The sequence below is a fragment of the Hemiscyllium ocellatum genome, chromosome 23 (assembly GCF_020745735.1).
Source record: "Hemiscyllium ocellatum isolate sHemOce1 chromosome 23, sHemOce1.pat.X.cur, whole genome shotgun sequence".
Lineage (NCBI taxonomy): Eukaryota > Metazoa > Chordata > Chondrichthyes > Orectolobiformes > Hemiscylliidae > Hemiscyllium > Hemiscyllium ocellatum.
The window spans coordinates 22,576,062-22,593,830 of record NC_083423.1 but is presented as its reverse complement, the minus strand read 5'-3'; the positions used below and the strand labels follow the sequence as shown (position 1 = coordinate 22,593,830).

At 43.4% G+C, this 17,769-nt stretch overlaps 1 protein-coding gene across 1 annotated transcript in view; it reads left to right on the top strand.

Annotated features, from left to right (window-relative positions):
* The window catches only part of LOC132826584 (C-type lectin LmsL-like), a 45,828-nt gene that overhangs the window by 18,747 nt on the left and 9,312 nt on the right, over positions 1-17,769 (top strand). The window contains exons 2-3 of the mRNA XM_060842542.1: positions 9,775-9,841; positions 11,111-11,262. Coding sequence (XP_060698525.1) covers positions 9,775-9,841; positions 11,111-11,262 — 219 coding nt within the window. The remainder of the gene's footprint in view (positions 1-9,774; positions 9,842-11,110; positions 11,263-17,769) is intronic.

The window sequence follows — 17,769 nt, the reverse complement described above, 5'->3', positions numbered from 1 at the left end:
TCCCCTACCATAACCACCTTATTATTCTTTGTGATAGCTGAGATCTCCTTATAAATCTGTTTTTCAATTTCCCTCTGACTATTAGGGGGTCTATAATACAATCCCCACGAAGTGATCATCCCTTTCTTATTTCTCAGTTCAACCCACAATTATTTCAGTACAAGAGGCCTAACAGGGAAGGCAGATGAATTCAGGCATGGTTAGAAACATGGGAACAGGATATCATATCAATCCCAGAAACGTGGCTCGAGGATGGACAGGACTGGCATGTCAATGTTCCAGGATACAAATGTTACAGGAAGGAAGGATAGAAAGGGGGGCAAGAGAGGAGGGGGAGTGGCATTTTTGATAAGGGATAGCATTACAGCTATACTTATGGTGAATGTTTCTGGGAATACATCCAGGGAAGCTATTTGGGTGGACCTGAGGAATAAGAAAGGGATGATCATCTTATTGTGCAGGCCAGGTGATTGAGGTAAGAGGATGGCTGGAAAATGGGAAATCTTGAGAAATGAGAAAACGAGAGTCCAGAGACAGTATATTCCCTCTGGGGTGAAAGTGGAGGAGTATTTTGGGACTAGCGACCATAAATCTATTAGTTTTAAAATAGTAATGGAAAAGGATAAACAGGATTTAAAATTCAATTTCTAAATTGGAAGAAGGCTAATTTTGACAGTATGAAGCAAGAACTTTCAAAAGCTGATTTGGGGCAGTTGTTCGCAGGTAAAAGGATAGTTGGAAAATAGGAAGCCTTCAGAAATGAAATAACGAGAGTCCAGAGACAGTATATTCCTATTAGGGTGAAAGGAAAGTCTGTAGGTATAAGGAATGCTGGATGACTAGAGAAATTGAGGTTTCAGTTAAGATAAAGAAGGAAACATAAGTCAGGTATAGACAAGAGATATCGAGTGGATCCTTAGAACAGTATAAAGGCAATGGGAATATACTTAAGAGGGAAATCAGGAAGGCAAAAAGGCAAAAAGATAGCTTTGGCAAATAGAGTTAGGAGAATGCCAAAGGTTTTTATATAAGGATAATTAGAGAGAGAATAGGGCCTCTAAAAGATCAGGAGACAATGTGGGTCTGCAGATGCCAGAGATCAGAGTTGAGTGTATGTTGCTGGAAAAGCACAGCATCCAAGGAGTAGGAAAATCGATGTTTTGGGTTAGAGCCCTTCATCAGGAATTATATTAGTCAGTTTGCAGATGACACAAAAACTGGAGGTGTAGTGGACAGCCAAGAAGGTTACCTCAGAGTTCACTGGGATCTTGATCAGATGTGCCAATGGGCTGAGGAGTGGCAGATGAAGTTAAATTTAGATAAATGCAAGATGCTGCATTTTGGAAAAGTAAATCAGAGCAGGACTTATACAGTTAATGTTAAGGTCCTGGGGAATGTTGCTGAACAAAGAGACTTTGGAGTCCAGGTTCAAAGTTCCTTGAAAGTAGAGTTGCACATAGATAGGATAGTGTAGAAGGCGTTTGGTATGCTTTCCCCTTTTTGATCAGAGTATTGAGTACAGGAGTTGGGAGGTCATGTTGTGGTTGTAAAGATGTTGGTTATGCCACTTTTGGAATATTGCATGCAATTCTGGTCTCCTTCCTATCAAAATGAAGTTGTGAAACCTAAAAGGGTTCTGAAAGGATTTACAAGGATATTGCCAGAGTTGGAGAATTTGAGCTATAGGGAGAGGCTGAACTGTTTGGTTCTGTTTTCCCTGGAATATCAGTGGCTGCAGGGTGCCCTTATAGAGGTTAATATACTCATGATGGGCATGAATAGAATAAGTTGACAAGGTCATTTCCCTGAGGTGGAGAGTTCATCATGAGAGAATTTAGGTTTAGGGTGAGAGGGGAAATATATAAAAGGGACCGAAGGGGCAACGATTTCATGCAAGTATGGAATGAGCTGCCAGGGGAAGTGCTGGAGTCTGGTACAATTGCAGCATTTAAAAGGTATCTGGATGGGTATATGAATAGAAAGGGTTTGGAGGGATATGGGCCCAGTGCTGGCAAAGGAGACCAGATTGGTTTGGGATATCTGGTCGGTCTGGACAAGGTGGACTGAATGGTCTGTTTTCTATGACTCTATGACATAATGTGATTCACTTCACTTGATAGAAAGGAATTCCTACACACATTGAATGCTGCAGAAGCTATGGGCCCTGATAACTGTCTGACAATGGTACTGTAGATCTATAGCTCAAGAATTAGCTATTTCTCCTCTCAAGTTGTTTCAATCCAGCCACAACAATGGCATCTAATCAACAATATTGGAAATTGGGGTAAAAAATGAGGTCTGCAGATGCTGGAGATCACAGTTGAAAATGTGTTGCTGGTTAAAGCACAGCAGGTCAGGCAGCATCCAAGGAATAGGAAATTCGACGTTTCGGGCATAAGCCCTTCATCAGGAATGAGGAGAGGGTGTCAGGCAGGCTAAGATAAAAGGTAGGGAGGAGGGACTTGGGGGAGGGGCGATGGACATGTGATAGGTGGAAGGAGGTCAAGATGAGGGTGATAGGCCAGAGTGGGGTGGGGGCGGAGAGGTTAGGAAGAAGATTGCAGGTTAGGAGGGCGGTGCTGAGTTGAGGGAACCGACTGAGACAAGGTGGGGGGAGGGGAAATGAGGAAACTGGAGAAATCTGAGTTCATCCCTTGTGATTGGAGGGTTCCCAGGCGGAAGATGAGGCGTTCTTCCTCCAACCGTCGTGTTGTTATGTTTTGCCGGTGGAGGAGTCCAAGGACCTGCATGTCCTCGGTGGAGTGGGAAGGAGAGTTAAAGTGTTGAGCCACGGGGTGGATGGGTTGATTGGTCCGGGCGTCCCTGAGGTGTTCTCTGAAGCGTTCCGCAAGTAAGCGGCCCGTCTCCCCAATGTAGAGGAGGCCACATCGGGTGCAGCAGATGCAATAGATGATATGTGTGGAGGTACAGGTGAACTTGTGGCGGATATGGAAGGATCCCTTGGGGCCTTGGAGGGAAGTGAGGGAGGAGGTGTGGGCGCAAGTTTTACATTTCCTGCAGTTGCAGGGGAAGGTGCCGGGAGTGGAGGTTGGGTTGGTGGGGGGTGTGGACCTGACGAGGGAGTCACGAAGGGAGTGGTCTTTGCAGAACGCTGATAGGGGTGGGGAGGGAAATATATCCCTGGTGGTGGGGTCCGTTTGGAGGTGGCGGAAATGACGGCGGATGATACGCTGTATAGGGAGGTTGGTGGGGTGGTAGGTGAGACTGAACTGGTCCTCACCCTGAATAACTTCTCTTTTCAATCCTCCCACTTCCTCCAAACTAAAGGAGTTGCCATGGGCACCCGCATGGGCCCCAGCTATGCCTGTCTCTTCGTAGGATATGTGGAACAGTCCATCTTCGCAACTACACTGGCACCACCCCCCACCTTTTCCTCCGCTACATCGATGACTGTATCGGCGCTGCCTCGTGCTCCCACGAGGAGGTTGAACAGTTCATCAACTTTACTAACACCTTCAATCCCGACCTCAAATTCACCTGGACTGTCTCAGATTCCTCCCTCCCCTTCCTAGACCTTTCCATTTCTATCTCAGGCGACCGACTCAACACAGACATCTACTATAAACCGACTGACTCCCACAGCTATCTGGACTACACCTCCTCCCACCCTGCCCCCTGTAAAAACTCCATCCCATATTCCCAATTCCTTCGTCTCCGCCGCATCTGCTCCCAGGAGGACCAGTTCCAACACCACACAGCCCAGATGGCCTCCTTCTTCAAGGACCGCAGATTCCCCCCAAACGTGATCGACGATGCCCTCCACCTCATCTCCTCCACTTCCCGCTCCTCCGCCCTTGAGCCCCGCTCCTCCAACCGCCACCAAGACAGAACCCCACTGGTTCTCACCTACCACCCCACCAACCTCCGTATACAGCGTATCATCCGCCGTCATTTCCGCCACCTCCAAATGGACCCCACCACCAGGGATATATTTCCCTCCCCTCCCCTATCAGTGTTCCGCAAAGACCACTCCCTTCGTGACTCCCTCGTCAGGTCCACACCCCCCACCAACCCAACCTCCACTCCCGGCACCTTCCCCTGCAACTGCAGGAAATGTAAAACTTGCGCCCACACCTCCTCCCTCACTTCCCTTCAAGGCCCCAAGGGATCCTTCCATATCCGCCACAAGTTCACCTGTACCTCCACACACATCATCTATTGCATCCGCTGCACCCGATGTGGCCTCCTCTACATTGCGGAGACGGGCCGCTTACTTGCGGAACGCTTCAGAGAACACCTCAGGGACGCCCGGACCAACCAACCCAACCACCCCGTGGCTCAACACTTTAACTCTCCTTCCCACTCCACCGAGGACATGCAGGTCCTTGGACTCCTCCACCGGCAAAACATAACAACACGACGGTTGGAGGAAGAACGCCTCATCTTCCGCCTGGGAACCCTCCAACCACAAGGGATGAACTCAGATTTCTCCAGTTTCCTCATTTCCCCTCCCCCCACCTTGTCTCAGTCGGTTCCCTCAACTCAGCACCGCCCTCCTAACCTGCAATCTTCTTCCTAACCTCTCCGCCCCCACCCCACTCCGGCCTATCACCCTCACCTTGACCTCCTTCCACCTATCACATCTCCATCGCCCCTCCCCCAAGTCCCTCCTCCCTACCTTTTATCTTAGCCTGCCTGGCACCCTCTCCTCATTCCTGATGAAGGGCTTATGCCTGAAATGTCGAATTTCCTATTCCTTGGATGCTGCCTGACCTGCTGTGCTTTAACCAGCAACACATTTTCAACTGTCAATATTGGAAATTGCTTAGGGATGTCCTGCCCAGAATAAGGAGGAGTTCCAGCCTGCCTCAGAAAATGTATTTGACAGGTCCCAGCTCTCTGTCCAATGCCAACTAATTGTGATTCAAAATTGATTTTGGGAAAGAAAGTTCTTAACTATTGAGATCAAAATTATAACATTGTTAATTGTTTAATGTGACAGCAGTCTGCATTTTAAAAGGATGATTTTCGTTCTCTCCCCCAGCTTGACGTTTGGCTTTGGACAGATGGATCTCCGGTGGACTGTCCAAATTGGCATATGAATGAACCTCATTTGGATCCCAAGGCGAGATGTGTGCAGTTTAACATTGGTTAACTGATTTATGTGTAAGAGGAAATTATTTCCAGAGAAAGGAATAGAATACCAGCTGAAATGAATGAGATTCTATGTGGGGACAGTGAAGGTTAATTTTAGATTTAGACAGAGATCAATGTCCTGTTAGCAACAGATTACAGCCACAATTTGCTTGGGTTTTTCTGGATTCTCAGAACACAGTGCCTGGGAGCTGACCAGGCCATTTCCCCGTAATGCAGCTCATTCCCCCCGTGACATCCTGATCTCCATTTTGGCATCTCTCTTTATCTTGAGCTTTCAGTTTAATCTTGAGCATCATTCACTGTGTAACTTGTCCCTTTTCCTCACCAGGTCTCGCAACTCTCTGCCTCCCTTTCCCTTCTCTTCCCTGAAACTCTCACAGTGGGTCTTCCCTTTGCTGCTCTAACAGCTGCTTTGTGTGGAGGCTGATAATGTTGACAAAAGAAATCTCATCAGCTTTTGGTTCTTAACAGGGACTTGGGTACGTAATGGTACCAGCTGAAATCTACACTGGACAGGGAGATCCCAGAATGAACCCTAAGAGCTTCTTGTGGTAAGTGATGGTGTCTCTACTTCTGAACCATAAGGCTGAGGTTCAAACCCCACCTACTCTACAATTGCATTGTATTGGCTAATGCATATGTTCATGTGCTAATATTTGAAGAACTATTCACTGATAGAGGAATGTACGTTGGGTGTCATTTAGCAGATAGACAAACATCCACTACTATAACACTGTGGATAAAGAAGTATACACTGGGGTAAAATTAGACAGAGTCATCTACTCTGGAAATATCACTATAGGAAAAGGAACATATACTGGATGTAACAGCGCTGACAGAGGAACGTGGACTGAGTGTAACATTGGATATGAAAGAATGTACACTGGTTATAACAGTGCAGAGAGAGCAGAGTGCACAGCAGATAGTACTGCAGAGAGAGCATCATGCACGAGGCTTAGCTGTGCAGGCAGTGGAATGTCCACAGGTTATGTCCAGGTAGATTAACGTTCACTGTGTATAATTGTTGACTCTGAGAGATGTACAATGTATGTCACACTGTGGATTGAGGTGCTTACACAAGATGTAATAGTGCACAAAACGAAACATAAAACTGATTGCAATGATTCAAATAGAGAGATATCCATTGAGTCGAACACTACGCAATGGGAAAACAACATTAGAATTAATCCTGCAGCTAGAGGAATGTACCTGGAGTGCAGGATCCAAACAGGCAATTGTTCACTGTTTCTAACATAAACATTCCAAGGCAGTTACCCTGCAGGGACAGGCACACACACAGTGAATGGCCCTGCAGTTACAGGCACACACACTGGTAGTGACTCTGCAGTTACAGGCACATACACTGGGAGTGACCCTACAGTTACAGGCACATACACAGGGAGTGAACCTACAGTTACAGGCACACACACTGGTAGTGACCCTGCAGTCACAGGCACATACACTGGGAGTGACCCTGCAGTTACAGGCACACACACTGGTAGTGACCCTACAGTTAAAGGTACACACACTGGCACTGACCCTGCAGTTACAGACATACACACTGGCAGTGACCCTGCGGTTACAGGCACGTGCACTGGGAGTGACCCAACAGTTATAGATAAACACACTGGGAATGACCCTATAGTTAAAGGCACATATACTGGAATGACCCTGCAGTTACAGGAATACGCACAGGGCTTATAGTTACAGGCACATACACTGGAATGACCCTGCAGTTACAGGCACACACATATAGGGAGTGACCCTGCAGTTACTGCTACACACATAGGGACTGACCCTGATGTTACAGGCACACACACTGGGAATGATCCTGCAGTTACAGGCACACACACTTGCAGAGACCCTGTGGTTACAGGCACATACACAGGGAGTGATTTTGCAGTTGTAGGCACATGCACTGGGTGTGACCCAACAGTTACAAGGTGACACACTGGGAGTGATCCTGCAGTTACTGGCACACACACTGGGAGTGACCCTGCAGGTACAAGCACACACACACAAGGAATGACCTTGTAGTTACAGGCACACACAATGGGAGTGACCCTACAGTTACAGGCACGCACACTGAGAGTGACCCCTAATTTCTTCCTTAAATTAGTGTGATAGTCTTGCCCTGAAAAACAGGCAGACAAGGTACAGATTTGGATTTAACAATGAGACAGAAATGTATTAATAAAAAAAATGAAAATAAACAAAACAAAAAAAAAATGTACTTTGGAAAATCTTAAAAGACATGGAAAACCAAAATCCCACCTCCTCCCCAAAATGATCACATTGCACTTACATGAAGAAACAGAGAAATTCCATCTGTATCAAATCCATTGGTTTGTCTGAATTTCTCATTCTCAGTTCGAGTCCTGTGAGGTGGGAGATCTATTCTTTGACCACTCTCACAATGGAGAGCACGGATTTTATCAATCTTTTGAAAATCCAAGAATTCTAAATACATTCCAAGTCTAAACATGTCCCTTAGATCTGCAGTTTCCTGCTGTCTTTTACAAGTGAAATAATATTTAGCTCTTGCATTCTTCCTGCCAAAGTGCATGCCCTTACATTTCCCATATTATACTCCATCTGCTAAGTCTTGGCCCACCCATGTAACCTGCCTTTATCCCTCTGTTGACTCTGTATCATCCTCTGTGTCATCCTGACACACCTGTCTCTCTGTGGGGCACATGGAACATTCGTGTTCCAATCCTACTCAGGACCCTCCCCACATCTCTGTCAAAGACATCATTGGTATTCCTTCCCTCTCTTATTCACAATTGGAAATATGTATAAATTTTGCTTCCAATTTCCATGCAGCTCTCACCTTTCACTGGTCCAGCTTGGACTCCTCCTTCCCTTCCTTCACGTTTCTGCTTCAATTTACGGGGAAATGCTAGCCACCAGAACCTCATGCAAACCCACTGGCTGCTGTTAGCTGCATTTTACAGTCTCACACCCTGCTCCCCATTCTCCCAGTTTCTCCATTCTGATATCCCCCAGTCCTCACTTACCAGCAGCCTCCACATCCAAAGAATCATAAGTCATCTGTCTTCTCCAGTGGGATGCCACCACCAGACACATATTCCCCTCCCTTCCCTTGCCAGCATTTCACATGGACATTTTCCTCCGAGACACGCTGGCCCACTCCTCCTTCGTTCACAACATCTCCTACACACCCCCATGCCATTGCAGAGGATGGGATACTTGCCTCTTTAACTCCTCCCTCTCCAAGCCACCAGACACAGCTTCCAGGTGAAACAGAGATTTACCTGAACTTCACTCATTCTAATCAACAGTGTTCATTGACACCAAACCTCCTTTATCGAGACCTAACCAGTGATTTGTCAGATAGCCTACATTACCAGATAGGGGCTTGAGGGAATTTACAGATCAAACTGTAAATAAACAATTCTTCCAGAGTTCCATTGACACCGGGAGGTGAATAAGATCACACATTCACAGATTTCATTATCTCCCTGTCCCTCAATGTCACTCCTGAACAAACCTCGATCATGTTCCTTTTTGAAAGCTGCCAGTGATTGTGAATGGACCCTGTTCTTTATAAACAGATTCAATCTCACTGCTATTGCATGAAGGAAACCTCCCAACAGGGAGAGAAATGGTATAACAGATCTGGTATAGCACTCTTATTCATCAGGTCAAATGGTAAAATATTTTACACATCCATGTGAATATTATTCACTTATAGTGACTGCACTGTAAACATTCTCTCCTGGAGAGGTGATGGCCAAATGGTATTATCACTTACCTATTAATCCAGAAACCCAGAATAATGCTCTGGGAACCTGGGTTTGAATCCTGCCATGGCAGATGTTGGAATTTGAATTCAATTTTTAAAAATTTAGGAATAAAGAGTTGACAGATGACCATGAAACTGTTGTCAATTGTTGGAAAAACCTGTTTGGTTCATTAATGTCCTTCAGGGAAGAAAATCTGCTATCCTTACCTCGTCTGGCCTACATGTGACTCCAGAGCCACAGCAATGTGGTTGACTTTCAACTGCTCTCTGAAGTGGCCTCTCAAGCCATTTAGTTGTAACAATCACTAGAAAGTCAAGTGGACTGCAGCGATTCAAGAAGGCAGCTCACCACCACCTTCTCAAGGGCAAATAGGGATGGGCTATCAATGCTGGCCCAGCCAGTGATGCCTAAGTCCGAGAAATGAAGAAAAGAAATTCTCATTGTGAACGTTCATTAATTCCTGATCCTAGCAATGTATTCACTTCCACCTTATTACATAGATCAGGAACCATGAGTACAGTTTCCTTTCTCACTGAGCTGTTCCAGTGCCACGGTTTACAATTTAATGTGTAACTCCTGGAACATTCTCATGATTTCCAATCCCTTCTGCGCTGAGCTGCAAGTCTCTGATTGGTCAGCAGGAATTTAGATATCATTGATACTCGAGTCAATTGGATCTGATTTCAATGGTTCCTTCCTTCTTCACGGTCTGCTATAATTATTTACAATAATATTTGACACCTCATCACTTCAGACAATGGGGAGAGAGAGAGAGACAGAGACAGAGACAGAGACGGAGAGGGAGAGGTAAGAAGAGGAGCAGGAGAGCCCCATCTTAACTGTGAAACTTGGACACTGATGCTGAATCATTTTTGTTGTGTTTCAGGTGAGGGGAAAGGAACTTCACTGCAGACATGATGCTGCTGATGGGATTGGTGCTGAGTACATTGATGGTCAGTGATGTTGCAGGTAGGGTCAACCTAACATTGTGTGTGAAGACAGGTTAATGCTGTGAGCTGAGGGGTTAATGGATGTCCTGTTGTGTGAATGAGAGAAAACGGACAGAGACAGTACCTTGAGAGATCTCTGAAAGTGAGCAATGACCTAACCATTGACACGTGTTTGATATTCTACACATTCCACATAAACTGTCTGCCCACTCTCCATATGGGCACAGCATGCTTCACCATCCCACCTGATTTTACTGCCCCTCCCCCTCCTCCTTCTGTGCCCAGGGCACATGGCAATGCCCAGCCCAGCTTTTTCTCTAAGTTTGATCCCACATTCCTGCTCATTCCCATTCTCATCCCACTCTCCTACTCCCTCTCCATGAATTCATTTTCCACTCAGTCCAAACCTACCCTCCTGCTCACTGCTCAAATGCTTTAATAGACTCCCACAGACTAATCCCTTTCTATTCTCACTCACAGAGACCCATTACTGACCCACTCACAATCTGATCCTATTCTCACATTTCCTCCTCAAATGTATCTCACTCAGTTATCTCCTGCTGTGCTGACTCTCCGTGTCATTTAATATCCAAATCAATTGAACCCCATAATCCTGCTCACTCCCCATAGTCATTAATATTCACCCAGTCCAATCCTAGTCTCCCCTCATTTCTAATACACTGCCAGTTTTCAGAAGCTCCCTCATTCCCTCTTTGAAGAATTGAAGATCTCTGCGCTCAGTTTATGGCTCAGGATTGTGTCACACCTTCCCCCACCACTTTGTAGGAAGAGCACTGCCTGTGAGAAGGTGGAGAATGAAGCCTCATAAATACTGATGGTGGCCAAGTGACAAGTGTGTGAAGAACAGACCAGGATCTTGCAATTCTGAATGGGGATGGGAATGAATGAAGTGGCAGAAATATAAGGTGATAATGTGAACAATGTGGGAAATAAACACTGTCTTTGACTGACTGTACTAAGCAGCTTGTTTCTGTGCTGGACAACCACCTGATGAAGGAGTGGCGTTCCAAAAGCTTCCAATTAAACCTGTTGGACTATAACCTGGTGTTGTATGATTTTTAACTTTGTTTCTGTGCTGCACTTTCTCTATGTTTCATGTAAACAAACAATGTGTGCGAAGGTTATTGCAGTCAGTTGGAAAATCTCACTCTGAAGCCGGCCCCATTGACCACGTGCTCATCAGTTTCTCGCCTCATGAAGGGGAAGTGAACTGAGAATGATGTGATTATTACAGCCTGTTTTAATCTGCAGCTGATCAACTGGCTACGCAGAATTCAGCACATACGGATCAGGACTTCGAGAAATGTCGTCTCCTGGGCAAACAGAATTGTTATGATGGCTTCATTTATTTTAGTTCTTGCTACAAGTTTGTTCTTGAGAAAAAGTCTTGGATTGATGCTGAGGTAAGTCCTTGGAATCTCCATTGTAAGATATTGGGTTTGTTCCTCAGTGTTTCTGAAATGACTGAACACAAAATGAAAGAAGCTTCTTGTATATTCCTGGATATTTCTGAAGCTGTGTATATATTACCTGGGTAACATGAACTCCATAATATTCTAAATTAAATGAGGAAGGAAATCAACTATGACATTGAATCTGCTCATTATGGAGGGTCCCTTAACAAAATAATTTAGCAGGAATGAAAAGTATGAACCAAGTTTTAACATTGTCCCATAACAATTTTAATTTAAGAATTTTCTTCTTTAGATACTTAATATCAAAATAATTGTCCGTGTTCAAATAGAACATACTGTGACTTACACATGCATCATTGTAATGATGTTCACTAAAGTTTATTGTTCAAAATGTTTGTGATTATTCTGCTCAAGTTTGAAGTAGGTCCCCGACGTTAAAGATCATTGCATTGCAGAGACAGAAAAGTAGTTCAAGGAACTAAAAGTCTTTCAGTTGTGAAGGTAACTGAGAAAGGAAGTTCTTTTGCTATTAAAATGCTGAGAGGAATAGATATCGTTGGGGAGTATCCAAACCGCTCGACAACATTTCCACAAAGCCTGGAGCCTCAGAGGGTGAAGGGTCAGCTTTCCGAAGGTTATAAAATCATGAGGGACACAGATAGAATGAATAACTAAGGTCTTTTTGCAGGGTACAGGCACCAAAACTAGGAGGCAAAGTTTGAAGGTGAGTGGAGAAAGCTATAAGAGGCAATTTTGATAGACAGAGGTGGTTTGTCTGAGAAATGAATTTTCAGAGGAAGTTGTGGATGCAGGTCCAATTACAACATTTAAAAGATATTTGGATAGGTACAAAGTAGGAAAGGTTTGGAGGGATATAAGCCAGGAACAGGCAGGTAGGAGTAGTTTAGTTTGGGATTATGTTCGGCATGGATTGGAATGTTTGGCATGGATTAGACCAAAGGGTCTGTTTCTGCGCTGTCTGACTCTATGACTCTGTCATATCCCCTCTCTGCCTTCCTGATTCCTTTCTTAAGAATGCCCCAACATTCTTTACATTGATTAAGAGATTCAACTGAACCAAGTTGTCTATGCTTAAAAGTAAGATTTTCTTTTATCCTTGACTAGAACCTCTCTATCTTTATTCATCCATTATTCCTGAATCTCACCAGCCTTAATGTGGATGTGCCGGTGTTGGACTGGGGTGGACAAGGTCAGAAGTCACATGACACCAGGTTATAGTCGTATGACTTCTGATCGTTACCAGCCTTACCCTTTTCTCAAAAAGGAACAAAATGCCTCTGAACTCTCATCATCACACTCTTGAGCGCTTCCCACTTTTCAGACATACTTTTACCTTCAAAGAGTTCACTCAAATCAACTTTTGAAATTTCTTGACTCGTATCATTAACATTTGTCTTTTTCCAATTTAAAAAAATCTAACTTTTATGGAAGACTTATTCTTTACCATAACTGTTTTAAAAGTAATAGAATTATGATCATTTGACCCAAAGTGTTCCCTCACTTTTTCCGCAGTCACCTGCCCTGCCTTATTTCCCAAAGAAAGGTCTAGTTTTGCTCTGCCTTGAGTTGGAGCATCCACACACTGACAAAGATAATTTTTTGAACAAAATTGACAAATTCTTAATCATCCAAACCATTGACACTATGCTATCCCTAGTTAATGTCTGGAAAATTAAAATTCCCCCATTATTAGAACCTTCTTCTGCTTACATATATCTGAGATCCCTCTTCATAGTTGTTTCTCAGTTTCCCTCTTATTATTGTGGGGCGTTTAGCACAATCTCATCAAAGTGACCTTTCCTTACTTATTTCTAACTTCTACCCATATATTTTCACTGGCCGATTTTTCAGAAATATCTTCTCTAGTTCCAGCAGTAATTTATTCCATAATCAAAAATGCCACTTCCCCTCCTTTCTTGCCTCCTTTCTGATCCTTCCAATAGCATCTAAAACTTAGATCATTGAGCTACCAGTCTTTCCCATCTCTCAGCCAAGTTTCTGTAATAGCTATGATGTTTCAATCTCCTGTTCCTGAACATGCCCTCAGTTCATCAGCCTTACCTGTAAGACCTCTTGCACTGCAATAGGAGCAATTTGCTCCTTCAGTGTTACTACAGACTCTGACTCTTTCCTGTCTTTCTTTTCTAATTGATGTTCTCACCACATTCTGAACCTTACCCCTCAATCCTTTTATTTAATTGCTGCTTAAACTTCCTCCACTCCCACTCTCTTTCATTACAACGTCTCTCTTAACGGAACGAGCAAATCTCCCTGCTTAGATAGTTGTCCCTTTCCAGTTCAAGTGAGACCCATCCCTTTTGAACAGGTCTTAGCAATCCCAAAAGACGTTCCAATTGTCCAAAAAGCTGAATCCCTGAACAATGGCTCTTCAGCCATTGATTTATGACCTTTAACCTTTTGTTTTCTCCCTTGTTTGAATTTGGCATTGGGAATAAAACAGAAATTACTACTTTTGGGATTTTTAAAAATCAACTACCTTACCTCTTATATTTACTTTGTACTGCTTTAACCTTTTTCCTAAAAATGCCATTTGACATTATTACATTAATGTGAACAAGTAATATAATAATTTCCTGCTTCTCAATCTCACCTTTAACAGTATATTTGAAACACTTAGAGAAGTTCTTAATCCTAGCACCAGGAAAGCAACAAACCATCCTAAATTTACACTGACCACCACAGAATCTCCAGTCTATGACGGAGACTCCCCTGTAACAATAATTCCATGAAATGTTGTTAAACATTGCCGAACATTAGAATTATTCCAAGTGTCCAATAACTGACTGGCCTTCCATTTAGGAATAGCCAGCGGAGGCTTTTGAATATCTCATTATCTTTCCTGACAGTCACCCATCTGTCTGACTGATCCTGGTATGTAATCATTTTTCTCAATCTATTAGCCATCTCATATGTACCAATAACATTACACCTGAAAAAAGGAACTTCCAATAACACCTTTTATATCAAATCAGCTACCTCTAATTACCTACAGAAAATAATGTTAAAATGGAAAAGAATTTTAAAATGTATTTATCAAACATATAAGACTAAAATAAAATCAATCACTTAGCTGATTAACTAAATAAAAAAAGACCTCTCCTAACAAATTACTCAAAGAAAGAAATAATTATTTCCAGAGACGACCGTATGTAGGACACCTGGAAATAAAACACAGCACTTTATTAAAAAAACTGTTTGGCTTTTCAAAAATATCTTCAAACCTTTTTTTTAACTTATGAATTTAGAATAAAACACCTCAGCCATTCACTATCGACCCTGAAAAGCTGGTTTTATAAAATGTCCATCAGAAAAAAATAATTTTGTTTAGTATCTTTGTTTTTTTTAATTTTATTGAAATAAAATGAATAAAAGTCTTATATTAGCAATATATAATAACTCTAATAAAACTATGATAAATCTTTAATTAAGCCTGCAATCCCAGGTGCAGTTGCAATTCATGCTCCCTTCAAAAGAGCAAGAGCACCTAAAGGGTGCGAGTATTGTTCCACACACAGCAGTGGATACAAGATCAATTATTAACTTTACACCTGTAATGGATAGGGTTTTGTTGAGCAACAGGCAGGACTTACGCAGTCAATGATAGGGCATGGGGAATGTAGGCAAATAGAGATACATAGGGGTGCAGTCCCATAGTTCCTTGAAAGTGGTGTCTCAGGTGGACAGGGTGGTGAAGGCAACATTGGGCACACTTGTGCTCATCGCTCATTGAGGATGTGTGATGTCATGTTACACCTGTACAAGATATTGGTAAGGCCACATTTGGAGTACTGTGTACAATTCTAGTCAGGTTGGATGTTATTAAATTGGAAAGAGTGCAATAAAAATTCACAAAGATGTTAGACGAGATCTAAAAGTTGAAGTTCTAAATTGGAGGAAGGCCAATTTTGATGGTATTAGACAAGAACTTTCAAAACCTGATTGGGTGCAGATGTTCTCAGGTAAAGGGACTGTTGGAAAGTGGGAAGCTTTCAGAAATGAGGTAACAAGAGACCAGAGAAAGTTTATTCCTGTTAGGGTAAAAGGAAAGGCTGGTTGGTATAGGGAATGCTGGATGATTAAAGAAATTGAGGGTTTGGATAAGAAAAAGAAGGAAGCGCATTTGAGGTACAGACAGGATAGATCGAGTGAATCCTTCAAAGAGTATAAAGGCAGTAGGAGTATACCTAAAAGAGGAATCAGGAGGGCACAAAGGGGACATAAGATAGCTTTGGAAAATAGAGTTCAGGACAATCCAAAGGATCTTTACAAATACATTAAGGACAAAAGGAAAGCCAGGTAGAGAAGAGGGCCCCTCAAAGATCAGTAATGCAGCCTTTGTGTGGAGCCGCAGGAGATGGGGCAGATACTAAATGAGTATTTTGCATCAGTATTTACTGTGGAAAAGGACATGGAAGATATAGAATGTAAGGTAATAGATGGTGACATCTTGTAAAATGTCCATATTATGGAGGAGGAAGTGCTGGATGTCTTGAAATGTATAAAAGTGGATAAATCTCCAGGACCTGATCTGGTGTACCCTAGAACACAGTGAGAAGCTAGGGAAATGATTGCTGAGCCTCTTACTGAGATATTTGTATCATCAATAGTCACACGTGAAGTGCCGGAAGACTGGCACTGTGATGCCACTGTTTAAGAAAGGTGGTAAGGACAAGCCAGGGAACTATAGACCAGTGAGCCTGATGTCGGTGGTGGGCAAGTTGTTGGAGGGAAACCTGAGGGACAGGATTTACATGTATTTGGAAAGGCAAGAAAAGATTAGGGATCGTTAACATGGCTTTGTGCATTGAGAATCATGTCTCACAAACTTGATTGAGTTTTTTGAAGAAGAAACAAAGCAAATTGATGAGGGCAGAGCAGTAGATGTGATCTATATGGACTTCAGTAAGGTGTTCGACAAGGTTCCCCATGGGAGACTGGTGAGCAAAGTTAGATCTAATGGAATACAGGGAGAATTCGTAATTTGGATACAGAACTGGCTCAAAGGTAGAAGACAGAAGGTGGAGGGTTGTTTTTCAGATTGGAGGCCTGTGACCAGTGGAATGCCACAAGGATCAGAGCTATGTCCATTACTTTTCATCATTTGTATAAATAATTTGGCTGTGAGCATAAGTTAGCAGATGACACCAAAATTGGAGGTGCAGTGGACAGTGAAGAAGGTTACCTCAGATTATACTGGGATCTTGATCAGATGGGCCAATGGGCTGAGAACTGGCCGGTGGAGTTTAATTCAGATAAATGTTAGATGCTGCATTTTGGGAAAGAAAATCTCAGCAGGACTTATACACTTAATGGTAAGGTCCTAGGGAGTGTTGCTGAACAAAGAGACCTTGGAATGCAGGTTCACAGCTTCTTGAAAGTGGAGAAACAGGTAGATAGGTTAGTGAAGAAGGCGTTTGGCCTGCTTTCCTTTATTGGTCAGAGTATTGAGTACAGGAGTTGGAAGGTCATGTTGCGGCTGTACAGGACATTGGTTAGGCCGCTGTAAAATATTGCGTGCAACTCTGGTCTCCTTCCTATGGAAAGATGTTGTGAAACTTGAAAGGGTTCAGAAAAGATTTACAAGGATCTTTCCAGGATTGGACGATTTGAGCTACAGGGAGAGGTTGAATAGGCTGGGGCTGTTTTCCCTGGAGAGTTGGAGGCTGAGGGGTGACCGTATAGAGGCTTATAAAATCATGAGTGGCATGGATGGCCCTGAGGTGGTGGAGTCCAGAACTAGAGCACATAGGTTTAGGGTGAGAGGGGAAAGATATAAAAGAGACCTAAGGAGCAACCTTTTCACACAGAGGGTGGTACATGTATGGAATGAGCTACCAGAGGAAGTGGTGGAGGCTAATACAATTGCAACATTTAAAAGGCATATGGATGGATATGTGAATAGGAAGGGTTTGGAGGGACACGGGCTGGGTGCTGGCAGGTGGGACTAGATTGGGTTTGGGTGTCTGATCAGCATGGACAAGTTGGAATGAAGGGTCTGTTTCCGTGCTGTACATCTCTGTGACTCCATAACTCTATATCGAGACCGGATGGTTTGATTTATAAGGAGAGGTTGAATAGACTGGGACTTTTGTCCTTGCAGCATATGAGGCTGAAAAGTGATCATATAGAGCTTTATAAAATCAGGAAGAGTATAGATAAGGTAAATAACCAAGATCTTTTTCCGAGGATATGGGAGTCCAAAACTAGAGGGCATTGGTTTAAGGTGCGAGGGGAAAGATGGATAAAAGACTTGAAGGATAACCTTTACATGCAGCGGGTGATTCGTGTATTGAACAAGCTGCCAGAGAAAGTGGGTGCAATTACAACACTTAAAAGGCATCTGGATGGGTGTATGAATAGTAAGGGTTCAGAGGGATGTGGGCCAAATGCTGGCAAATGGGACAATGTCAGATTGGGATGTCTGGTTGGACCAAAGGATCTGTTCCCATGCTG